Genomic DNA, 26,492 nt, shown 5'->3' with positions numbered 1-26,492 from the left:
TGCAGGGCCTCATCACCTCATGCCCAACTATTGCAATAACCTCTCCTCGGCTCCCACCCTCAAGTCTCTCTCCATTCCAGTCCTTCTTCCACTCAGCTGCCAAAATGATGTTTCTGATGACCAAAATGATGGTCTGACCATGTCACCTCTATGCTCAGCATATGCCAGGGGCTCTCTGTCACCTCCAGGATCAAGTATGACCTATTCCCTCTGACTTTGAAAGTTCTCTATAAGCTGTCTTCTTCTTACCTTTCCAGTCTTCTTGAACCTTGCTTCTTTCTCTGGTCCGGTAATGCTAGGCTTTTTGCTGTAGCCTCCCATTCCCCTTACTTTTCATTGACTGCCCTCATATGTGGAATGCTCCCCTTCCTTGCCTTTGCCCTCGGGCTTCCTGGGCTTCTTTCAAGGCTCAGCTCCAATGCTAGCTCCTGCAAGATGCCTTTCCTGGTTCCCACCTCACTCTGACCAACACCTTCCTCTTGAGCTTCCTTCTCATGGACTCAATACACACACACACACACACACACACACACACACACACACACACACACAAATATGTATATGTACATATATATATACATATATATACATATATATATATGTATATATAAATAGAGCACATTAACATATTTTAGATTGTTGCCTCCATTAGAATGGTGGCCTCTGATGATGACCCGGACTGTGCTTTTGCATTCTCAGAACTAAGCTGGTGTTGGCATATATAGTCAGCATTTAGTATATTCTTGTCCAGTGGCTGTGTTCACAGGAACACAGATGCCACTGGATTTTTCTCTCAATGACCAGTTGGAAACCTTCCAACTCTCCCATCGATCCCAGACTTTAAAATCTTGGTAACTTGACTATTGCTAAGGAAATCACCGTATTTTTGAAGGGCTTGAGAAAGAAGAATCCATTCCAATGGCAGTCCATACTCATACAAAATGTCATTTATCTATTGTGTCCTCCCTGAGGGCCTTTATGGGGCTGCTGTGGGTTTCTTCCAGGCCAGGCAGCCAGTGTTATTGTTAGTTAACCCAGACACTTATGTCAGAAAACTCAGGAAGTATTTTAAGTGTGTCTGGAAAGATACTCTGGTTGTCTACTGCGGGAAGAAACTTTCAAACCAGTGGCTTGAGATAATGAGCTACTTCATCCTTCTTTGGCAAACATATGTTCTTGCTTGTTAGAGAAGGCTGGGGCCGATTGTGTTCATCTCAGACATGATTGGAATTCTCCACGAAGAGCTAAACTGAGGGAGCTTTTTGGTCTGGGAGTTATTTTGTCTGAATTTCCTCCTTTTGACTTTCCCTCATCCTTTCCAGGGATTTTAATTTCAGATCAAAGAAGGAGAATTAGCTTAGAACAGAGTTACAGTTGGGGAAAATTTCTATGACTCTCACTGGGAGACACAGACGTCCCTTGACATGAAACCTCCGCATTTCCCCAAAGCTCAATGTGACCCACTCATCCAGTCCTGTGATTATTCATTCTGATGCTTCATGTTGATCTGCTTGTGAACATGTTGCAACCTCCCTGTAGAACATAAACTTCATGAGGGCAGGAACCATTTCCTTTTTGGTTCTGAAGCACTAATACTTAGCATGGGGTCTGGCAAATAGCATGGGGATTTTTTTCAACCTTTCCACTTTCATATTATGTATTTTGGCCCAAAGTAAAGAGAGAGACAAAGAGATGGGCAAGTCTGACCCTTGACCCCTTCCAGAAGGGCAGCAGAAATAGGCTGAAATATGAGCATATATCCCCACAGCACTTTGTATCTGCCAACACTTTCTATATCTTGCTTGTTCCATTTGGTCTCCACAATTGCTCTACAAAGGAGAAACTGTGAGGATTTCCGTCCCCACTTACCCTGGGGCTGGGCCTCAGTTTCCTAATCTGTAAAATGGAGATACTTTTGTCTGGCCTGAATCCATCTAAGGGTTGTTCTTTTATAAAATAGCCCATCCACGTGGAAAGGTTCGTTAAGCATCAAGGGAGACACTGTTCTAGGAGTTACAGAAAGAGAAGGACGTTTCTTGATATATCTTTCACGTTGGCTCTCCTCATTTACTGGAAGTGACATATATACACAAATACACCTATAAACATATAGACAGACATATTTTATGTACATATATGGTATGTACATATAGACATACACATATTATGTACATTTGCTGTTCTTGTGGTTTGTCTTTCGTTCTCCAAAAGGACCAAAATGACATCGCTACTTCAGGGTCAAGATCCAGTGCATCTGACTGTGGCCGATCAGACCAACACAAACTCAGAAGGCTCCACCACAGTTTGGGCGCAGTCTGTATGAGCATTTGGGATCGAGATGTCTACATACATATACATTTCCTCATAGGGCTATGAGATGATGAGTGGGTCTGTGTGTTGGTGGGATGATTTTCTGTGACTTAATCCAAAGAGATACCCTCAAGGTACTGGCAGCCATATCTTATTATAGTAAAACTTTGACGACCCGCATGAATGGAAAACAACAGAAATTCATAAAATCTGAATTCTCAATAGTTTTCAGTCAGTCAATCAACAAGCATTTGTAAAGTCTGTAGTATGCCCCAGGTGTTGTGCTGGGTGCTCGGGATAGTAAAAGAAAAATTAAACAGCCCCTTCTCTCAACGAACTTACTTTTTTCCTGCCTTGAAGAGAATTAAGCTTTTTGTTTATATGTCTTTAGTTTCATGTAACAAATAGTACTGATTAGCTGGGTAGCCCAGGGCTTAGAGTGCTAGGCCTGGAGTCAGAAAGACCTGAGTTTAAATATGGTCTCAGACACTTCCTAGTTGTGCGACCCTGGGCAAGTCACTTCACTGTTTGCCTCAGGCTCCTCATCTGTAAAATGAGCTGGAGAAGGAAATGACAAACCTTTCCAGTATCTTTTCCAAATGGGGTCCCAGAGTCAGACACAATTGAACCCCAAAACAACAACAAATAGTGTCTTGCATAGGCCCCCAACCTAGTGTGGCTCTGGGCTGAACCCCTTTAATGAACAGATAAGGAAGGATTCTTTGTCATTAGCATCACTACATACTGATCTACTTTAATTTCTTAAGAAGTTTGTTCTCTTCTGTTTGTCAACATCCTCACTGCTCATATTTAGTCTGAATTTCCTTAGCTAACACTTGATTTATGGTGTCAGAGGTTAGGGTTCTCTAGTCCAGCCCAGGGGAGGACATCAGCACTTAAAGGTGGAGTCTGGGAAGGGTTGAGGTTTTACTGCGCTGGGACAGAGAGAGCTTGGCTGATCTGGTCTAGTTGGAGGGTGGTGACATGGATGCTTTTCTTGACTTTTGGTCAACAACCACACATAACACATTGCTCTCTTACAGCCCCCCATGCAGGTGTCAGCCCCGCCGAGTATTACCACCACCAGATGGCCCTCTTGGCAGGCCAGCGCAGCCCCTACGCCGACATTATTCCTTCTGCGGCAGCTACTGGAGCTGGGGCCATTCACATGGAATACCTTCATGCCATGGATAGTAAGTCTGATGATTTCGGGGAGGGGTGGGGCCGGAGCTTATTCCTTCAATGCTTATGTTTTCATGTTGGACTTTCTGTTCTGGAATTCATTGCTTTACCATAAGAGCCAGCAGGTGTACACCACTGGAAGATTCAAAGAAAAGTCTGATTCAATCATCGGAAGTTTATTTTTATTGCTAATCAGTCGGTCTGAGGGATGAAGTCCCCAAGACGACAAGTCAGAGAAGTGACTGCCGGCCAAAGTGCTGGAATCTGGGAAGAGCATCTGCTGACTCCCCCCAACCCTACTTCTCATGGAGCGTCTCCATAGTGTGTTCAGCTGAGCGATGTAGTAGATGTGGTCCAGCAGGTGGGGATGGCTGGTGCTAAGGATTCCTTTAGGACTAGCTCTGCATGTTGGTGCGATTCTGGGAGCTCCCGAGGGCCCTTTATTTGGCTCCTAGACTCCCTCTCACCCAGATGCCCAGGGGGAAGAGAGATATCCTGGACAGGGATCCAGTTTGTTTGCTTCCCTTTTTACCAAGGAGAGGCTCTTTTCACATTAGGTCATCCCGTTTGAATTTGGTTTGCCAGCATTTCTGAAGGGTCTACACTGTGCAGGATGGAGCATGACCTACCTTAGTATTCCTTCTGGCCACATTCTTGTCCATGGCCCCCTCCCGTTACCACTCTCTGGTTCCAAGAAGACCAATTGCCAGAGACAAGTCAACACCACAGCAGTGATCATTACCTAAAAACGTTGTCTCTTTAATATTTTAAAATAGCAGTTATTATTTCCTAACGCCTCTCCTTAGAATGAAAGAGATTATACTAAACCTCTCTGTGGTTATGGAATAAGTCTGTCCACCTGTCATTTTTATCAGTCCTGGTGAGTCATATCTGGAAGCAACCAGCCTCCAAATCAGACATTTGAATTTTCCTTTGACAACCATGTTAATTCCCGTTTCTTTGTAGGGTCTTGGTAGAGCCAACAAAAGAAAGGTAGTAGGAATGACAATGGTTAGTCAGGAGACCTGGGTTCAGGTTCAGGCTCCTCTCTTTCTGGGTGGTGGCTGAGCCCTTGATGAAGATCCCTGTCCCCTGCTAGGCTCACATATTTCATCTAAAAAATGGAGATCATACAGTCAGCCCCACCCACTTCACAGGCTTGTTGAGAAGATCAATGGAGAATGACTTTGTAACTGCAGACTTTTCTTCATTCATTCCACTATCGCCAGCCCCCAACTCAAAACTCCTCCTCATCTATTGGCTGGGTGTGTTGTTATAGTAGCTGCCTGCTGGGGCTAATGGGCACCTCCACGACCTCTCCTCTCCAAAGCCTCCTTCCTCACATTACCAGAACGATGCTGTTTTGCCACTGACCTGGCCACTCTACACAAACATCATCAATGACTCCCAATCTATCAATAGCACTCCCCCATGACCCCTTATTGCTCAGAGTTCAGTTTGATTTTCGCCAAGGAGAATCACACCATCTCAGAGTCAGAAAGGTCCTCAGAGACCCCCTAGACCAATCCATGCTTGAATAAGCACCCTATCTACAGAGAACCTGGCAAGTGGTCATTCAGCCTCTGCTTGAGGACTTCTGCTGATGGGGAGCTCACCACCTCATGGCCAGCCGATTCTACTTTCACAAAAATGTCATTATTAGGAAAATGTTTCTGACATAAAGTCGAACCTGCATCTCTGCCCCTCCCCTGTACTGCTGCCAGATCTACTTCCTGAGACCTATTCCCAGTGACAGCCCGTCACATGCTCAGACATCTATCATTTGCTCCACCCCTGAGCCATCTCTGCTCTACCTAATTAAACTCACCCAGTTCTTCACCTCCATTTTCATGGGACATGATCTCCTGCTACTCCTCTCCCTGGGTCTCCTTAATCCTGCTGCTCTGGTTGGGGTGGATGCCCCAAACTGATCTGCCCACTGAAGAGGGTCACAGAAATCCCATGCAAACCAAAGAGGATTGTGCTAGGACCTAGTGAGTTCAAGTCATTGTTCGGCATTAGGGATGTAAGGATGCAAATGAATAAAAAACCAAAAGGAAACAAAAATACCAGGGCGTGCCTTGGGATGAGGGGTGGGAAATGCCATGTGGCTCAGCCACAAAGCCCCTGCTTTGGAATCAGAGAGAACGGGGTCAAATTTGGCCTCTGATGCTCACTACCTGTGTGATCCTGGACAAGTTAATTAACTTCCCTGGGCCTTGGTTTCTTCATCTGTGAGATGAGGGGCTTGAATCTGGCCTCCAGGGTCCATTCCTCTATGGAATTCTGTCCCTTATTAGCTGTGTGACCCTAAGCAAGTAATTTCATCCTTCTCTGCCTCAGTTTCCTGAACTGTCAAAAATAAGTAATAATAGCACGTGCCTCATGAGGTTATTATGAGGATCAAATGAGATTGTCTTTGTAAAGTGCTCTGCGAATCTCAACCCTAGAGAGATGCTGGCCATGCTATTCAGAGTGGAGGTTCACAGGATCAGAGACCTAGAGATGGCAGGAACCTTCCAGGTTCATTCCCTCCTTTGCCCAAGGTCACACAGGCAACAAGCTTTAAAGGTGGGCCTTGAACCAAGGGATGTCGATTAAGTGTGTGTCCATCGCCCTTTCTGAAAAAGGACACAAATCAGCCAGTCCATAAAGAAGCACCCACTGTGTGCCCTGCTCTGTGCTGGGTGTTAGGAATACAAATACCCAAAGCAGAGCAATCCTAACTCTCAAGGAGCTCACATTTGAGTGTGTGTATATGCGTGTGGGGGGCAAGTATTTATGAAGCATATGCTAGGTACAAGGCACTATGTGAAGCCTCTTACAGATCTCATCTCATTTGATCATCACAACATCCCTGGGAGGTCAGGTGATGGGATCATCTCCATTTTGCAGTCAGGGAAGGCCAGGCAGACTGAGGTGAAGTGCCTTGCCCCTCCCTGGTCACTCAGCTCCTAAGTGTCTGAGGTGGGATTTGAACTCAGGTCTTCCTGATGGGGTCATTCCATTCCAGTGCCCCACCCGAAGGGGCGTATATAAATATAAACAGTCTAAATCCAAGGCAGCTGGCTTCAGATTAGTCCATACGATAATATATAATAGTCCCCCTTTTAGATTAATAAAGCATTTTACAAAAGTTCCCTCTTTCAGACCTCAAAACAATTCTGTGAAAGTCACAATGATCATCATTATCTTCATTTGAGAGATGAGAGAACTGATACTCAAAGTGCAAACCTTCATAATTTGTCCAAGATCATATAACTAGTAAATTTTAAAGACAGGACTTGAACTCAGGTCCTCCTTTCTTCAAGGCCACTCCCTACTTCATACCGGACTATGCAACCCTCAGTCAGAAGGGCACATGCCTAGATTTTTTGGATCTCCTAATCAGACCAGATTTCTAACCAGAATTTGGCTTGAGTCGTTAGGGTGAGTTTGCTCACTGTGGGGCCAAGTTAAAAATTAGCCTTTGGCTGTGGTCCAGACAGAAGCCTGCAGATATAGACTTTCTTATTCTGTGCCCGACGTGTCTGAGCTCCATCCCTGGATGTTCTCGGGCTCCTCTGCGTTTTCCCCAGGCACATGGACCATTCATCCTCTTGCTTTCCCCCAATCTGGTTTGTCATTATTTTCTGTTGGGAGGGATGGGGGAGGGTAAGTGTGCTGGTTAGTGTGCATATGTGCGTGTGTGTCTGTGTGTTGCATGTGCATGCATGTGTGTGTACATGTGTGCATGCGTGTGTGTCTGCATGTGTGTGTGTTGAGCTTACATTTCAGATTCATCATAAACACATTTCAATTAGAAATTGTCTCAGCTTTGAAGAAAAAATGAGTGCAGTGTTATTATGCAAATTAGTTATTTTAAAACAGTAAATAGAGAATTAAAATAAGAGTGGGTGCTGGGAGGTCAGCCCACATTACCTTCTGCATTTGACGAGAATGTGTTCAGTCACACTAAGGCTTTTTTGATGTAAATAAAGGCTGAAGTCACCCTTTTACTTTGTAAAATTTAATTAAAAGTATCCTAACTTGCTGGAGTCTTCGGTAAAATTGATTGTCATTAAGTAGGAATCTCAATGTCCCATCATTCATCATAGAGAAATAAGCCCTTCTCTCCTTTGTCAGAATTTTAGATTACACCAGAGAAACAAAACAATTAGCACAAAGCCAAAATGAAGATGTCTCTTTGGAACAATAACGGTGCCCCCACGCTCGTTTCAGAAAGAGTCTGATCGCTGCCAAACCCTGGCTGCTCGGTACAGCTGCTGCACAGGGCAAGCCATTTATAATTCTGCAGTGGCTTCTAAGCAGAGATCTCAAAGCACCCCCAAGTCCTTGTCATCTACCTCTCCCACAGGGAGTGGACACTACATGGGAAGGCACTCAAGGGAGACTCTCTCTCTACCATCAATGCTGGGTTTTGAGTTGGGCAAAACAGAGGTGCATCAATCTTTAAAAAATTGCGATATTTCTCTGACTTGGTAAATTTGCAGAAATTCAAAGAAGTTCACCAATCTCATGCATTTTCAAACAAAGTCACAGATACAAAGTGCTTTGTAAATCATGAACATGCACAGCACATTGACTGTTTTCGCACCTGAACGCAAAGACCTTCCACAGTGTACTTGACAAGTGGCCATCTAGCCACTAACAGACCCCAGATGGAGCTAGGGAATAGGGCACCACCAATGCAGCCCATTTCACCGTGAAGCTCTAGTAATGATCTTTCAGCTTGTACCCATGGCTTCTGCCCTCTGGGGTCAAGTAGAAAAGTCTGCAGGTCAGTCAACAAGCATTTATTATGTGCCAGGCACTAGGCAAGCCCTCAGGAGTCAAAGAAAGACAGACCCACAGCCCTTCCCAGCTCCCATTCTCATGAGGGAGACAAGATAAAACCAACTAGACGGGGGATGCAGAGGGGAGGGGGATGGTCACCTTGAGGGCAGCGATTAGCGGCTCTGGAGCGGGGAAAGCTTCCCTCTTCCACTGTCAGCCTTTCTTTGCCTAGCAGAGGGCCACCGTGTCTTCTCTGAGTTCCTTTCCACCTTCGGACTGAACATCCTCAGTTTCTTAGCTGATCTTCTAGACCCTTCACCATCTGGGTGGTCCTCTTCTGGACACCCTCATGTGTCCTTCACTACTCAGAATTTGAACACAGGTCTTCTTTCCTCACCCCAAGTCCAGTGGCACTCTTTCTGTTGCACCCCCAGAGACAGACGCTAACAATAAAAGAGTAGAGTAATACGCAGTCAGTCAAAAGTAAAATAATTTGGGGCAGCTGGGTGGCTCAGTGGATAGAGCTCCAGGCCTGGAGTCAGCATGACCTGAGTTGAAATGTGGCCTCGGAGACTTACAAACTTTGCGACCCTGGATAAGTCACTTAACCTCTGCTTCAGTTTCTCCAGCTGTTACATGGGAATGATAGTAGTCCCCACCTCCCAGGGTTATTGTGAGGACCAAATGAGATCACGTGTTAAAGCTCTTAGCATGACTGGCACACAGTAGGTCCTCTACAAAGTGCTTATTCCCCTTGGTTCCCTTCCCTTACTACACTTTGACGCTGGTGATTGCTACTCACAGGGTAACGAATGAAAGGATTGTAGCTGAGATCTTTAACATTTAAGAGGGCAAAGCCTTGAATTCCCTGTAAAGATCTACAAAAATTGGCAAAGTTAATTCTGATTTTCCACATTGGAAACGACAAACTCATTCAGCTGTGGGGTTGTCATCATCTTGTTCTGTATAGGTCTGTGTGTTATTTCCCATGCAAAGATTCCACTATGTCTAGCTGACCGTGTTAGTCCCACTGATGGAGAACTGTGGGGCCCAGTGGCCCAGCCTTCCGTCCCCTTGATTTGTTCACTAAGGGATAACTTGGTGCCTTACATTAAGGCCAGATTTCCACAAATACAGGGCTGTGTACACATACTGTCAGCTGATAAATCACCATGCTGGGAAAGAAAAGTCTTCCATTTCCACTTAAGACCAGTCATGTTTGGTTTGCCTCTTATGAAGTGAAATGGTCATCGGGCATTTTCATTAAGTTTCCCTTCCATGGTTCAGTAATGAAAATGTTCCATTGGAGATGACACTATTAAGTCAGCAGGGCATGCCTGCCAATACAAAGCAGATTTAAAACCTGGAATCCCAGGAACTGGTATTTTTTAATAGGGCTGAAGTGTGGGCTGGGGAAGGCAACATGGTAGCCTTTAATTCTTTAACCTTTCCATTAAAAATGGCTCGATTTTGCCCACCCCTTGTGCCCGTGAGCCCCGAGGCTGTCAGCTGTCACTGCGGGAGGGTCTCTTCTGAGCGCCTTCCTCCCCCATTAGTCTGAAAGGCAGAGCCAAACCTCAGTTAGGAAGTTGAATGGCTATCACACTGTCCATTCTCATTCCTTTTCATCCACCTGCCTTGGAAGTTCTGTAGATAGAAATGAAAGTCGGATTTTCAAATGCATCTCCTGACCCCTGCAGTCATTTGAGGCTGGTTTTCCTTTTTGGGAAAACAAATGTCTCATTGCGAGTTTTATTCTCCCTTTAGGTATCACCTGGGTCAGGTAAGATGAGTGGGGAACTTGGGTAGACGAGGCTCGTCGATGGGAATCTCATGTTTTCTTTCAGTTTCTTTCCTGGAAACGGTCGGGGCTTAAGTCTGTTGGGACCCTCTTCTGAGCCTCTCTCTTGTTGCTCCTGGCGAATTAATGATGTGAATGTCTAAGGAGCCGTCAGATCCATAAATCACCAGAAATGGGTGGGATAGCACATAAAAGTCTCTCCCTTTTGTTTAGCAATTCGTCACTTTGTTTGCACATTAATAAACAGCGCTCCCCTGAGGTAAGCTAGTGCAAGATAAATATTTCTCCCTAATTTCCTCAATTGTAGCCAGTAGATCACAGATCTGAAGAGTGGAGCTTGTCAAGGCAAGCTGCCACTGCTGCTCATGTGTGTGTATGCCTGGGCTCAGGGAGTCTTTCTTTTCCTTTCCCAGCACGTGCCCAGGAGTAATAGATAACCAGGTACTTGGTACAATCCCAACACAATTGGGCCCGGTTTTGTTTACATAATAGGTACCAGATTTCCCAGCCCCAGGCTGTCCACCAGACCAAGCCGGAAACGGACGCTGTCCATCTCCCCGCTGTCTGACCATAGCTTTGACCTTCAGACCATGATAAGGACATCACCCAACTCCCTGGTCACCATCCTCAATAACTCCCGCAGCAGCTCCTCGGCCAGCGGCTCCTACGGTCACTTGTCTGCGAGTGCAATAAGGTATGTGTGCATTTGACCATCCTGAGTCTTTGTAGCTTTTTGGTGCGATCTCATAAAAGCATGAGTATGAACCCAAACAAAGGTGTGTGTGTGTGTGTGTGTGTGTGTGTGTGTGTGTGTGTGTGAGGACCAACCTGGGGAAGGACGTGCCCCAGTGCCTCCCCAGGGTCATGCCCGGCACAAAGCCCCTTATGATGAATTCTTCAACCAGATATGAATAACAGCAAAAGCATTCCCTAGGTGCCGAGGGAGAAGACTTGCTTTTCCTCATTACCACACGGTTCTGGAAGGGGAGGATTTCAGGGGACAGACTTTTTTCTTTTTCTCCAAATAATTTTTGCTCATGATAATGAAAAATGCTTGGCATCCAACAGTGGGATCTTGGGAAGGCTTCGGTAACACGTCATGCCATTGCCCTCCTCCTGAAGAGAGATGGCAGTTAAAGAAGGAAGGAAAGTGGGGGTTTTCCTTGGGAGAAAGCATGAAAGCAGCGGATGCGACTTCTCCAAACCGTGGGGAAACGGAGCTGCGACAATCAGTTAGTCATTGCTTAACCTGAGGCATTCTTGAAAATGACTGTGCCATCAGGAGAACTTGTTCCTAGGTGATCTGAAGGAAGTGTGTTTCCTTTGGGAGGCAGCCTTATATAATGGGGAGGGCAGGGGCGGGGGGACTGAGACTCCGACGATGGGGATCCTCAGCTGCTCCTTAGCTGCATGACTCTAGGAGGCTCCTAAAGATCTTTGACTGGATGGACTTAGTTATGTAGGTGGTGGATAAGAATTGGATGAGATCATTCATGTGAGAACACTTTGTTATAGCAAAGGGTCAAAGGGAACATGTATTCTCTAGTCTTGCCTGCTCTTATCCAAGGTGGGCAGTCTGTCCACAGGTGCAAATTACAACCTACCCATGTCTTCTCAGCCTGTGAAACGGTTGGCTTTGCCCACTTGTTTTTTAAGAAATAAAATCCCTATATTTTGTCTTTTAAAAAATTAATTAAAATGCTTAGCTTCTACTCAACGTTTCACAAATGGGAAGAAATCTCTGGTGTGGCAATCCCTTCACCAAAACAAACAGGCACCTCCTCTGGAACATCTGCAATGTAAAGTCTTGTGAAGCATCCCATTCTCTAAGTGATCCATAAGGCCAGCAAGACTGGATCTGTCCCTTCCTTCTGACTCCTGCCATTTTCGTCTTCTTATCCTCTCTTATCTCACTGCCCTCCCTCCCCACCCGCCTTCTCTAGTTTGTGTCTCCAAAATGTGTGTCTTTGGATCCCAAGCACCCAGCACAGGGCGTAGCACACAGTCAGTACTTAAAGAAATAGGGACTGAGTGACTGATCCTCTCCCCCTTCCTTCAAGTCAGACCCTAAAGTATTTTACATTTAGTAAACAATAAAATTAGTCTGGGAAGGGAGGGAGAGAGAGAGAGGGAGGGAGGGAGGGAGGGAGAGAGAGAGAGAGAGAGAGAGAGAGAGAGAGAGAGAGAGAGAGAGAGAGACCTGATCCCGATGGAAGGTATAGGGAGGGTGCATTGAGAAATTAATGTCAGCCAGTCAGGGTGCCAATGGAAACAGCCCTACTTGTGGCAAAAGGCCAAGACCATTTTTCTTAGCCATACCAGCTGGGCCTTAAGAAAATGGCTTCCTGAGGCTCTGACATCTTGGACTGGCTCTGACTGTTGTCTAGATCTTCAGGGAGCCTGGCCAGCCCCTGAAGCATTATTGTTAGATGCCATGACACCCCAGATGTTCTTAGTTCAGCTCTAAGAACACCAGGCAGCTGTGCCGAGCTTCTCCACACATCTCATGCCTCAGCTTGAGAGCATGTAAACACTAGGGGAGTGTCTGGGTGGATGTTCTATAGCATATTTGTGTTTAAAAAGTGAACAAGGCTGGCCTTTCTTCCATGAAGAGACTCCAAGGTCATATGGCTCTGCTCTCCCCTCAATTTACAGATAGAAAGACAGAGGCCCAGAGAGTCTCCTGGACTTGCCCGAGTTTGCATAGCTAGTAAGTGACCAAGCTGGCTTTCAAACACAGTCAATTCCAAGTTCAGGGCTCTTTCCCCTGAATTCCATCAACATATATTTATTAAGTGCTGAGTATATAAGAGACACTGTCCTAGGTGCTGAGGATCCAGGATGAAGAATAAATTTTGGCTATTTGTGTTTCTCCATGCTTTTCTTTCTTCCTTTTCTCTGTCTGATGATTTCATTGCAACCTTCAAGCCTTTTGAGTTGAGGGATTTTCCTAGGTGACTGCTAATGTTGAAGCTGATCTCACTGGCTGCCTAAGACCTTTCTTGGTAGTTCATCTTAAGAAGCTGTGGCCCTCTCTAAACTCCTCCTCTCCCTCAGGTAACACAACTCTATGCCAATTGAAAGAGCTGGGGCTCAGATAATGCCTGTCCCGTCCCCATGACATGGAAGAGGTTTTTGTCAGAAGAAGAGGGGACCTGTGAGCAGTCCAGGGGTGAAGTGGATGTCACAGTGAGGAGTTCTCTGTGGAAGGGTAGAGGAAATCCAAAATCTCAAACTGGAATTTGGAGAGGAAGGAAGACCAGGCTGGCCTGAGCACATTCCCTATAATGGAGGTTCTGGGAGGACCCAGCCAGTTGGTTGACGTTCATTCTGCAACTGAACAGATGTTGGGAAAGGAAACTCATTGTCACCAATTCTTCCCTTGTCTCTGCATTATATTGGGCCAGATGAGGTTGTCCTATAACTAACATAATAATAATTCAGTCATTATGACTGTCTTCTAAAGGCAGAGGCAAAGATCAGAATGGTCAAGAGGAAGAGAAGGGAAACATACAGGCTGAGGCCGCCAGGAGAGAAAGAAGAGGAAATGCACCAGGACAAACTGGGAGCTGTTGTTAATCGCCTTGAGTTTGTTGAGTGGTCAGGCTGGTTGTGGTGCATCCACAGATATGTCTTGGTGTTGCTTATCAGATAGCAGCTCAGACTAGACACATCTGGCTGCAAGTATGCAAGTATGTGTATGTGTAACTTTATATAGAGAGTTCTCTGAAAGAGCTACAACAAGGTATCTACCTGGCTATTACACCTTAGAGCATTGCTCCTCGCTTACGGAAACCCTGAGTTCTAATCCTACCTTAGGCACTATCGCACAAGGCACCCTGCATACGTCGCTCAGCTTCAATTTCATCCAGAAATTCATCAATTCATCTGGAAAATGAGGATAACGATGGCCCCCACATCTTGGCCTTGTTGTGCGGAGGCTAAAAATCGCCCTTGCACATTAGATGATCTTCCTTTCGGCCTTAACCGTCTGTGCAGGTGCTGTGCCGCCTTGTTGATGTTGCAGATGGTCTTCTGGCCGGGGTGTCAGGGGTCTCTATAGCAGAAGTCCCTCAAAGTGTTCTTGGCCTGCCCTGAACTTGGCATCATCCTGCTGGAGCAGCACAAGTCTGAGCAAGCTCTTCATCAGAGCTGGCCTAGTCACTGGAGCTCCAGCTCCGTTTTGCTGCTGCAGGCATCATCTCCTGCCCTCCCTGGCAATGACAGGGCTGGCATCTGGCCGGGGCTGGTGCATGGCGGGATGATGCCTGGGGCAACAGAGAAGCTGGCTCACTTTCTCCCAGCTGATGACAGGAGGGGAGCTGGGCTTTCTAGCAGTAGAGCCAAAGCAGAGAGAGGCCACCAGGGCCAGCTTTCCTAGGGTCCTCACAAAGCTCTGAATTCTTGTTCCCAATCCATTGCCTCACATATGTATGTCTGGGGTAGGGTTTCTTAGTTTCTTCAATGGAAGATGGAGGCTAAAAATTTTCCAATGAATCTTATTTTGGAATTATGATCCCAGCCACTAGGGCCACTTGTGGTATAATGGACAGGAAGGGCCTCAGAGTCAGAAAGATTTGGGTTCAAATCTTGCCTTGGACACTCGTGGTCCTCCTAGGTAAGTTGCTCTGCCTTAAGGGGCAGTTAGTTGTCTGCTGGTACAACGGGCATCTTCATCAAGGGCTGCATAGATCCCTGGCAGGTCTCATGTTAGGGAGTTTTCCTGCAGGGAGCCCACACTGGCTGGCCTCTCCCCCATTCTTGATTGCTCCTGGTTCTGCCCTCTGGGGCCAAGGAGAATAACGCTGATCTGTCTTCCTCCTAACAGTCCTTGGAGACAAGCATGGAGTGGGTCATGTGCCCCTGGTTCTTCTCTTTGCAAAATAAACTTCCCCGTTCCTTCAGCTTATCCTCAGATGACATAAACTTGGAACCCCATCAGATTAATGAGCACTTAACTCTGGAGTCCAGGGACCTTAGATTGAACCCAAACTCACCCGCTCACTGGGTGACCTTGAGCAAGTCACTTATTCCTTAGGGCCTCAGTTTCCTCATCTGTAAAAATGAAGAGATTGGACTATGTGGCATCTGAGGTTCTTCTAGTTTAACATTCATGATCCTATGAACCTTCCCCATTCTGACAGCTCTTCTGGACGATCACCTTTCTAAGGTACCAAGAACTGAGTATAGGTCAGACATGTAGTCTGACAGGGCAATGGGCAGACCATGACTTCATTTCCCCTGCTCCTCAAAGCCCACATCCCCTGGGCTTTTGTGCCTGTCCCGTCATGCTGTTGATTCATGCTGAGACTGTGCCTATAAAGGCTCCCAGCTCTTCTTCAGATAAAGTTCTATCTTAACATGCCTCCCCCAGTAAAATAAAAGAGATGGCAATCTTCATTTGAAATGTTCTGAAGCCAAGTCTAGATTCTTGCAAAGCACCGGAGGAGCATGGCATTATCACTCTGAGTTGGGCTTTTCCAACATGTTTCCACCCTCTCTGTGCCCGTCAGCACATCCTACAGGCTTCTACTGAGTTTCCATACTGAGCTTCATGGAAACAAAGAAGTTGGGCCTTTTTTCTTGTCATGAGAAACACAGACATCATGTGTGTATGTGAAAATAATAAACAAGATCGACATTTTCCTGTTCCATAGACGACTGCAAGAATTAGTCGAATCAAAATAGAGCTGGTTGTGGTCATGTCCGCTGCTGGGAGCAGGCATGGAGTGACCTTTTTAGGGAAGCAGCCACTAGATAACTATAAAGGGTGGCTTTGATTAGAAGGCCTATTTTGTGAGTGTACATGTGTGTGTGTGTGTGTGTGTGTGTGTGTGTGTGCATGTGTGTGTGGGGCTGTGCATGTACGTGCGTGTGTGTGTATGTGTGTGTTTCCTCTTAAAGTCGCTTCCATAAATGTGATGGCCTCATCTCCCTGCAATGTGGCGTCTTGCCCAGCTTTACCTCCTTCTGACATTTCAAGATGGAAATTGTCAAGGGCATGGGAAGATTTAGAAGAATAAAGCCTGTTGGCAGTCACCCCAGGGAGGGAAATTAGAAATACTAAAGCACTGTTTTTCTTCTTTGCCCCCTAAGTATAAGGCATTTGAATTGTTATCTGAAGTTCCTTGAAATACATTTTTAAAAGTTAAGGTTTCATAGTAACACGGAAAAAGGGTCAATTCAAAAGTAAATTTGTTTCGAGTAGATCTTAGGCCTGTACTCTGTAGTCATGTCTTAATGTCACTTGGTTTAAAAAAATCCAGAGAGAGACGATTATTTCTTCTCCTTTTGGCATGGAATGCCCAGTTGATTTAAAAAGCCTTCACCACATCAGGCATTATATTGGACTCTAGGAGCAGACGGACAAAATAAAGCTCAGCTCCTGCCCTCCCAGAGCTCCCCTTCTACTGGGTTGAGATGATATCTGTTCTTTGAATAGACTTTCATAGATGCACAGGCCTTCCCTGTAAAATAGAGAGCAGAGACTGGTCCATTTGCATCTTTGTGGCTTCCTGTCACATATTAGCCACTGAATCAATTCCTGCTGATTAATTGGTTGATTGACATGTACTCATGGAAATTAATGCCAAGTAAATCAAAGGGATTTTGAGAGCTTTGCTCCTTTTGAATTTGGCCTGCTATGCTCTGGAGAACAAAGCTGCTATGATCTCTTATGTTAAGGTATGGCCTGGAGGGTATGGCCCCACTTCCTTTGGGGGACACCCTGGCCCTGACTAGAACTGGGCCTTCCCCTACTCCTGACATCTTCCCATGGCCTCGAATTAATAATTCAAGTCCCACTGATGCGAGCCTCCTACAGGCAGCCAGATACCCACATGATGCCACATGAGGCAGATTGAACCCTGTGGTGAGACCAAGAAGACCCTCTCCAGTGTGGGCCACACTCTCCCAACGTGTCTGCCACGGTCATGCTAGAATCTCCCATCTGGAAGGGATCTCCTTGGAGGCCATCCCCTGCAGCCTGCTCCTTTCGTAGATGAGGCACCTGAAGCCTGGGTTCCCACTAGTAGTATCAGAAGGAAGATTTGAATCTGGGGCTTTAATTCCAGAGCCAGCTCTTTTCATTGTGCCATGAGAATGCCCTTTGAGATGCCCACATCCCAGTGAAAGCCTCAATAGCAAATGGGCCCCTGTACTTGTTCTCAATTCCTGAAATGCAATTACAGATGGGTGAAGGCAGGCTTTATACCACGATCCAAGTACTATCTGGCTCAAATTTCTGGAGATGTGTGGTGTTGGTGAGGTTGTGTGGTATTTATGAAGTTGCATGATCTTGGATTGCAAACACACTTGAACTTATCCATGGTCTCAAATGAGCAACAGTGAAGGCCCAAAGAGTTAAAGAAAGAATTCATTAATTCCTAAATGGACAAAAACAGCTTTTCCAAGGTTGTTGGAGGTCAGAAATTCTTCCAGAAGTGAATATTCTGGATAGCTCAAGTATTGGTGCAAAAATTTTTTAAACTATCTTTTTTACAGCAATTTTTGATGAATTACACATTTCTTATCCCTTCTTAAAAATATAAAATATAATATATCCTTTTTTGTGAAGATTCTGGGTTACCTGAAGCTAACTTTATTGTACAATAACACAGCGATGCCCCTCAGGGATTGCTGAGATATGGTGGGCCTATTTCTGTTACACAAAATGGCCCTGCATTGGTATATAGTTGTTTTTATGAAGAACCTAAATTCTTTATGTCTATCATTTTCCTCCTTTATCCTCCACTGCATTCAGCCTGTAAGCTATCACTTTTCTCTTGTGCTAATCTTGTCTAGCAACTCTCCTCATGACAATGTCATTTGCTTCTTTATTCTGACATGACATGAGCTGGTTAGCAGTGTCTGTAAACTAAGAGTAAATAGGCCCTGAGTGGCTCCCTAAGGAGTTTTCTCAGGACTAAAGTGTCACAGTTTTTATTTGTTTGTTTGTTCTGCTCCAGATGTTCATACTCCTCCTGCTGCTACTTAAAGGATAATGAGCAAATTGAAATTCAAATAATTTTCTTCTGACTTCATAACTATCTGCTTAGAATATTGTTCTTATTGGTTTTCCCCTTTGGGAATAGAACCTTCTGCCTGATCTCTTAATGACTTAATAGACCTACAATTATGTAGTTTATGATAATAAACATATGGGATTTAAAAAAAATCCTATACTATTTTCTATAGATACTTGAAAGAAAAGAAGTGAAAACCTTAAAAGTAATTCATGTTTGGTTACATCTCATTAAAGAGCCCATTTGGTGAATTGGTTTCAATAAAAGAGCAAATGGAGGGGGAGGGGAGGTTAGCCAGCCTGGGGCGGAGCTGAAGACTCATCTTCCCATTTGAGAGGTAGGAAGGATCTGAGAAGTCACTGAAGAGCACCTGCCCTTTCTGAGTCAGGAAATGCTGGCCCGTGAGGCTGAGGGACTTGTTCCAGGTCGCCCAGCCTTTTATCCACAGAAGTAGGAAAGGAAAGGCTAGTCACTGTATTGGAGACCATTGAACTGACAGGCACACAATAGAAACTCTGCTTTGTGAGAAAACCCTTTTTCTTTGGGGCATGATTATACCCAGTTGTCAGATCTTTCAGCAGAACTGAGACACCCTGAGTAGATGGGCACAAGGAGTGTAAGTGCCCATTAGCATTTGGTTTGCTCTCATTCAAGACTTACTCAGGTGTTTCTTGATTCTCGCCATTCCCACCCCTTCCTGGCTGCAGCCAAAGGTGGTGCTTCCCTCTTGGGATCTCTCACTTTGGACCCAATCTCAGTAAGTGTTGGTTGGATCAACTAAACATCAAGTATTTATTCCAGAAGCACCTGTGTTCTAGGAGCAGTGTTCTAGGTGCTGGGGATCCGGAGTCCAAAATGAACCAGTCCCTTCAGGCAGTTCACATTCCATTAGAGGCAAGTGGATGTGACAGTCACAATTTCACTTGAGCAGACACTTCTTTGATGCATATGAATAAAATGACTGGGAAAGATAAAGACAAAGATGAACAAACCAAAAGGACCCGTTTCTTGGCCACAAAGAAGATATAGCCTAGTACTTGGATAACCATTGAAAATGATGGTGGGTTGACCTGGATGTCCAAACAAAGGTAGCAGGAGCTCTGAGGGGTGGTGACTAATTGCTTCTGGCTGAGGGGAGTCAGGAGAAGCTTCAGAGAAGAAAGCGACCCCTGACCTGGAATTTGTAAAAAAGAAAAAAAAAGCCCATTTCATCAAGGTGAGCAGGGCAGGGGTGGCCGGAGTTCATATTGACTAGTGTAGGCAGGTGCGTGGAGGTAGAAGAGGCACGGTCTGGCTGGAAAATGGGCATACTCCAGTTTAGATGGGCTGTGAAATATACAAGGCATCTCTGAGAAATGAAGTTAGCAAAATGGTAGCCAGGCTGATGGTGGAGGACATAGAAACTCCAATTCAAGACCTTATATCTAATTGGGGAGGCAATGGGGAGCCAGTGAATGATTTGGGGCAAGAGAGTGACCATATCAAATCAGTATTGAAAGTGCTGTGTAGGTGCCTGTGTCCCACTACTCCATCTGTGAGAGGGTCTAAGGAATAGCCCCCCAAATGCCTTCCAATATATACTACCACATGCATGCATTTTAGATTGTAGCCTTGAGGATAGGGACTGTTCCCTGCCCCCCAACATGTATTCATGTCCCCAGCACTTAGCACATAATAGGAACTTAAAACATGTTTATTGACTGACTCATCACCACCACATTGCTCAATTTTTCCCTATGCTTAACTTATCTCTAAGCTCTGAAACACAAGCACATGAGCACAGTCATACAGGCACAAGGAGAGGCCCCCAGGAACACTGGACTCCGGTGAGAGGACCGTACTCTCTGTGGTTGATTCCCACAAAGCTCACACTCTCCCACGGCAGCAGTGATGGAGAAGGTGACAGGGAAGCCCTGGCTCTGGAGCACCATTGATGAGGGTGGTATGCCCCTCAGAGCACTTGGAAGCATCTGCTGCCCTCTCACCCTCTGGGGGTCAAATACCTTGCTTTCCTTATTATGTAACAACAAGTTCTATTACAGAAGGGAGAGACTGGAGACAGGCTGAGAGCCTTGGAGGAGAACACAAGTACGCCTCAGAGATATTGTGGGTTTGGTTCCAGACCACTGCAATCAAACAAGTCACATGGATTTTTTTGGTTTCCCAGTGCTTTAAAAGTTATGTTTTTGGCGTACTGTAGTCTATTAAAGTGTGTGTTAGTATTATATCTAAAAAAGCAATGTACCTACCTTAATTTAAAAAAAATGCTAACCGTCATCTGAGACTCCAGGGAGTCATGATCTTTCTGCTGGTGGAAAGTCTTGCCTCAGTGTTGATGGCTTCCAACTGATCAAAGTGGTGGTTGCTGAAGGCTGGGATGGTTGCAACAATTTCTTAAAATAAGACAACCATGAAGTTTGCCTAATCGATTGACTCATCCTTCTATCTGAACACTTAGAGGCCCTTGTAGGGTTATTAATTGGCCTAATTTCAATATTGTTGTGTCCCAGGGAGTAAGAAAGCCCGAGGAGAGGCAGAAAATGGGACGGCTGGTGGAACAATCAGAACACATAAGGCATTTATGGATTAAGTTCACCATCTTACATGGGTGTGGCTTGTGGAGCCCCAAAAGTATTGTAATAGTAATCTCCAAGATCACTAATCACAGATTGTCATGACTTACAAAATGACAATGAAAAAGTTTGAAATATTGCAAGAGTTACCAAAATGTGACCCAGTACAATTTGTAAAATTAAATTTAGGTTTAAATTTTGAATTTGTGAAAAATGTAAAATCTGCAAAGCACAATAAAGTAAAGCAGATGGCAGCAGGCACGGAATGCCATGACTTGTAGCTTATGTTTTATTCCTTCAGCAATCGTAAGCCACTCAGATTTTTGAGTAAAGCCAGGTATGATGAAAACAGTGCTTTGGGAAGATGTCATGGGCAGGTGTGTGGAGGACTTCATCAGGGATAGACTGGGAACAGGAAGACCTATCAGCAGGCTCTTACTATGGTCTGGAGGTAAAGAGATGAAGACTGAATTCGATGTTTTGCTGAGCTGAGACTGGAACCCAGACCTCTTGACTCTTTGTGCAATGGGAGTTAAAATTCCATGATATTTCTGCCCAATCCCTTACAGACATTTCTTCCTTTATGAGTAAGCTTTCCAAGTGGGATAGATAGGGGAACTAGCTGGGCACAGCTTACCCTCAATTTCCATACTATGAAACTCTAAATTTCTGACTTCCCGGCTCCCACTGAGATCCAAGCTTCAAAGGTTTAAAATGCTCCATTTCTTTTACCCAGAATTTCTAATTTCTTACCATCCTTACATTGGAAATGTAGCTTGAAGGAAAAAAATGCTGAGAGGGACATTTCTGATATAACAGAAAATAACTCTTTTCTCTCTCTCTCTCTCTCTCTCTCTCTCTCTCTCTCTCTCTCTCTCTCTCTCTGTCTCTCTCTGTCTCTCTCTGTCTCTCTCTCTCTCTCTCTCTCTCTCTGTCTCTCTCTCTCCTCTCTCTCTCCTCTCTCTCTCTCTCTCTCTCTCTCTCTCTGTCTCTCTCTGTCTCTCTCTCTCTCTCTCTCTCTCTCTCTCTCTCTCTCTCTCTCTCTCTCTGTCTCTCTCTCTGTCTCTCTCTGTCTCTCTCTCTCTCTCTCTCTCTCTGTCTCTCTCTCTCTCTCTCTCTCTCTCTCTCTCTCTCTCAACCTCTCTCTCTCTCCCCCCCCACACCTCCTCGTCACTCCCCACCCCCCTTCTCTATTCAGGCCATAATGCTACTTTATTTTACAGTTGAATGTAACAGAGAGCACATTTCCTCCATGTACATACTATGCCTCAATCGCATTTTATTGGGCACTGAAATCTGGCCCCCAAATTGCTGATTGGGACATTCTACCTCCTGGAATGAGAAGCACCCACATTCTCAATGTCCCTTCACTTACTGAAGGCACGGAGGCCCATCTGGCTCGGTTCCATCCTCATCCGTTCACACGGGTGACATTGTAATTGCTTGGAGTGGGGGTGGGAGGTTGCCAGACTGGTGTTTACTTTTTTGTTTGTTTGTTTTTTAATGAACAGAATAAGGTAGTTATACTTAGTAATGCTCGCTCACTGAAAGGACAGGGGGTGTTAAATCATTGTGTTCTTTGATGAATGGCTCGTACACTGAAGAATAAATTGGACAAACTGGCACAGTGCTCAGTGAACATGAAATCAGCTATTAGGGGAAAGCTGGGGAACAAATTCGGAGGCTGATATGCATCTTTTGATTAATGTCCTATCAATCATCCATAGTGGCTCCCTTCGCTGAGACTCGCGGTAATCATTCATGGTTGCTTACAGAAACACTGGCAGTAACTCTGGCCCGACAATAACGGAATATTATTACTGATTTCCCCCTAACTCTTACTGGGAACAAGGGCTGTTTTCACCACATTTCTGCCTCCCTTTATTAAAGAAATACAATACAAAATGAAAAGAGAGATCCTCAAAGACTAGTCAAATTCTCTGAGGGTATTCTTAATGATATTCAGGTCTAAATTGGTAGCCTTTTGTAATGCCGGGCTCTCTCACTGAATAATAGTAATATAATCACATTGGAGCCGTCTCTTTCTAGGGATTGTCGTCCAGTGGGCAGAATGTGCAGTCACATTAATGGACAGAGAATGCCTTTTGAATGGTTACTTAAAATGGTTGAAATGGTTGGATTTTTTTTTAATTGTAATATTATCGGTTAATGTGCTTAACAGCAATAGTAATTAATGTCCCAGACTTGAAATTTGCATGAAATCTACCTTTGACATTACAAGAAACCTTGCTTCTTGCTAGGTATTACACTTGGGGTAGAAAAAATATTTTAATTTGCAAGGCTATTTTAACTCATTTTAAGAAAAAGAGACCCACGAATGCAATTAAGTCGTTTTTTCATGCAATTTTAAGCCATTGGCAAAAAGCTATGTGAGCATTTCATAGTTTTCTAAGAGGATTTCACCCAGAACAATTCATTTTTAAAGTCCAGCACAAAGAGCATTTTGGCATTCCATACCCAGAGCAATCTGTAGGGCAGTTTTACCAGTACTCAATCGTAGTCTGGGGAAGCCTGGCAGGGAGGGGGCGTAATGAAGTGATGACAGGTATTAGCATGCATAATGGGCATTAATAGACACTTAATGCTGTTTAACTGCAAGAAGGAGATGTGCTTTCCCATTGGGATATTTCCGCATCGAAGCCCATTGATCACCAATTTCCAAGGGGAGAGGTTAATCCATCAGCTTTCAGGAGCGGACGGCCCTGATGGAAATTCTAGAGGTGACATTCTGGATGAACCAAGCCTTCCGTCTTAACAAACAAATGAGTGATATGACAAGCTTGGTGTTCAAAACACATTCAGCCAATTGATTTTCTCTCCTCTTGTAATAAGATCTAGAGACGTATGAAAGAGTGTAGCCTGAGCCGTGATGAAAGGAATTGCTTCATCCATGAGAGTCTGCAGAGCTCCGTACTCAGGAAAACCACTTCCTATAAAGCATGTCGTCACCCATCCCCTTTTTATATAAAGTTTGTTATTGCAATAAATAGCTGTTATTGAACTCCTCGCCTTTTATTTTGGCTTTGCAGAGCCTTCTTTAGCCTAGTGCACATGTGTGTGTTTGGGGGGGGGTGGCAAGCAGCAGTCTTGCTGTTGGGAGATGTTAGGATGGATGAGGGTCATCATTTGGAGCAGATTGCTAATAAAGGCAATGCCAGGTTGGACCCATGGGTGCCCTTGACTCATGGCATGGGGGAGGGAAGGGGAGGAAGCCACTACATATGGACAATGTCCTTCTGAATTCAACCAAAGTAACAGTCTGTCTTCTTTGTTGTCTCTGCTTTGTCCTGCCACAGTCCTGCTCTGAGTTTCACGTACCCTCCCACCCCAGTCTCTTTCCAGCATATGCATCAACAGATTTTAAGTCGGCAACAAAGTTTAGGATCGGCTTTTGGGCACAGTCCTCCACTCATCCACCCGGCCCCAACCTTTCCTACTCAGAGACCCATTCCTGGCATCCCCAGTGTCCTGAACCCTGTTCAAGTGAGCTCTGGGCTGTCGGAGGCCACACAGGTGAGAGCAAGAGAACAAAACTCACTGGGGTCTCTTGAGAACTTTTCAAGAAAACCACAAAGTCATGAGAGTAGTTAATAGAACAGCCTCTTAGACAGCAAGCATTGGCTCCTTTCCAGGTTCAGGATGCCATCTTGTACATGGCAGCTGGGTGGTGCCACGGCACACAGAGCACTATGCTTGGAGTTCAAATCCTGCCTCAGACATTCACTAGTTGTGTGACCTTAGACAAGTTACTTAATGTCTGGCTGCCTCATTTTCTATATCTGTAAAACAAGGATGATAGAAACATCTACCTTTCAATGTTAATGTGAGGATCTAATGAGATCGTATTTGTAAACTGCTATGGGAACATTGACGTGCTATAGAAATACTCCTATTAGATAATTCTGGCTATTACTCTTTCCTTAATAACTCCAGGCAGCAGCCTCCTGTCTAATTCTAGACAGGCTACCATGGCTTTTCCCAACAAAATCTACCTCTTGAATAATATAACTTAATGGAGATCCTGCTAACAAAGGTCAATGGAAAGTCACATGGTACCTCACCCCAAAGCCTATCCCATCTTTAAATAACCTGACATCCTAATAGAAGATCAGGAATTGGGAGACCTCATTTGCCTCCATTTCCTGCAGCCTCCTAGAAGGATGTTTCCCAGGTTCTCTAGCACATGGGCTAATGAAAGCAAGGGGGAGGAGATTTGATAGGGAGCTGCTCTTCTCATTATGGCCCCATTAATCCAGCATAGAAGGCAGCAGCATCTCAAGGAAAAGAACCCACCCATCTGTTCTGGTCAGGGTGGTTTCTTCCTAATCTTGTATTTTCCCCATTGGGCTTATTCTTTGTGAGAGCTGTTAAAACTTGGAGTCCAAATGCCATTTCCACACATTGACTGAAGCTTATATTTATATCTATGAATGAAAAGATAGAATAGCCTTTCTCCTCTATTCTGATCCAAATGAAAGAATGCTTCATCCAGCCTGTGAAACCAGGTCCCTGAGCTCTCTCCCCAATTAAGGTTGTCCTCCAAACTGAGCGAAGCTGCTCACATGGAACTGTGTGTCTGGTTATGGGATTGTCTACTGATCAAGGCTTTATTTTTGTTTTTGGACTCGAACCCTGAGCAGCAAAACAAACCAACCAGCGAGTCTGCAGTGAGCAGCACGGGGGATCCGATGCACAATAAGCGCTCCAAGATCAAAGCTGATGAAGACCTACCCAGCCCAGGGGCAGGAAGTCTGCAGGTACAGCATCTGGATTCCCCTTCTCAGTGTGGCCTTTCCCTCCCTCTACAGAGAGCCACTGTACGACCTCTGGAGTTCATTTCAGGCATTCCTTTCACCCAACTCAGATCTTCAGGAATACATGCAGAACTTTGCCTTGGTCCTCTTGTAGCCCAGAGCCAAATAGCAATCCAGACTCACTGAATTCCTATTTCTTTGTGTCTTGAGAACAGAACCCTGACACTAACACAAGAAAAGCAAGAGATAGTTCTAGGTAATGGAATGAGATATGTACCAGCAATCGCCAGATGGAGAGGAGATGGGTTATTGACATTCCATTGAATGAGTGAATAGAACCCACTTTATATGGATGAGTGTGCTATGATCATTCTCATCCATATTGACCTGGACCGAGGCTTTAGTTTAGCATTCATCTCTTTTCTCAACCTCAGCCTAAATCCCTGAGTCAGAGGTGAAGCCAGAGATAACTAACCCCAGCTGCAGTGCGACATGGCTGCTGCCTTTACCCAGACAGCCCCAACTGATCAGGATGGCCCAGTAAACTGGAAATGGCCAAGACACAGCCAGCATTTTAGGTCAAGCTTAGCACTGGACTTGCTTACTTAGAATTCCAATGTGGAAGCAGCCCCAGAGGTGTGATCGAGGCCCATCCACAGCCTGGACTTGGCTTTTAGACTTGGACTCAGTATTTTAGTGAACCTTCATGAATTTTTGGCTCCGATTTGAGGGAAGAGGTTTTGAATCTATTTCCAGACTGGCAGCCAGGATAGAGTGGCCTCTGTGGCTCCCTGAGAGAGGACCTACCCCATCCCAGAATGTGGAGCTGGCTCTGTCTTCAGGGAGATGGTTGTGACTGGGAATGGTGAGGGGAGATTGATGAAGGTTACTAACAACCCCCAAACATGTTCAACTGCTCAGCCTTTGACAGTGTGACCACGGGGCTCTGAAATTGGACCAGGGAGGGCAATATTAATGTGAATCATGTGTTTAAAGTGTCTTGTGGCTTCCCCATTGCCGAGTGGGAAACCTCATGGAATGGCTGCAAATC

The 26,492-nt window shown here is 45.1% G+C and overlaps 1 protein-coding gene across 1 annotated transcript in view; it reads left to right on the top strand.

Annotated features, from left to right (window-relative positions):
• The window catches only part of GLI3 (GLI family zinc finger 3), a 273,969-nt gene that overhangs the window by 191,735 nt on the left and 55,742 nt on the right, over positions 1-26,492 (top strand). The window contains exons 5-8 of the mRNA XM_036738670.1: positions 3,354-3,503; positions 10,562-10,763; positions 23,984-24,200; positions 25,328-25,444. Coding sequence (XP_036594565.1) covers positions 3,354-3,503; positions 10,562-10,763; positions 23,984-24,200; positions 25,328-25,444 — 686 coding nt within the window. The remainder of the gene's footprint in view (positions 1-3,353; positions 3,504-10,561; positions 10,764-23,983; positions 24,201-25,327; positions 25,445-26,492) is intronic.

This window comes from Trichosurus vulpecula, chromosome 9 (assembly GCF_011100635.1).
Source record: "Trichosurus vulpecula isolate mTriVul1 chromosome 9, mTriVul1.pri, whole genome shotgun sequence".
NCBI lineage: Eukaryota > Metazoa > Chordata > Mammalia > Diprotodontia > Phalangeridae > Trichosurus > Trichosurus vulpecula.
Note: the sequence above shows the minus strand (reverse complement) of the source record. Positions and strands in the feature narration are given on the sequence as shown.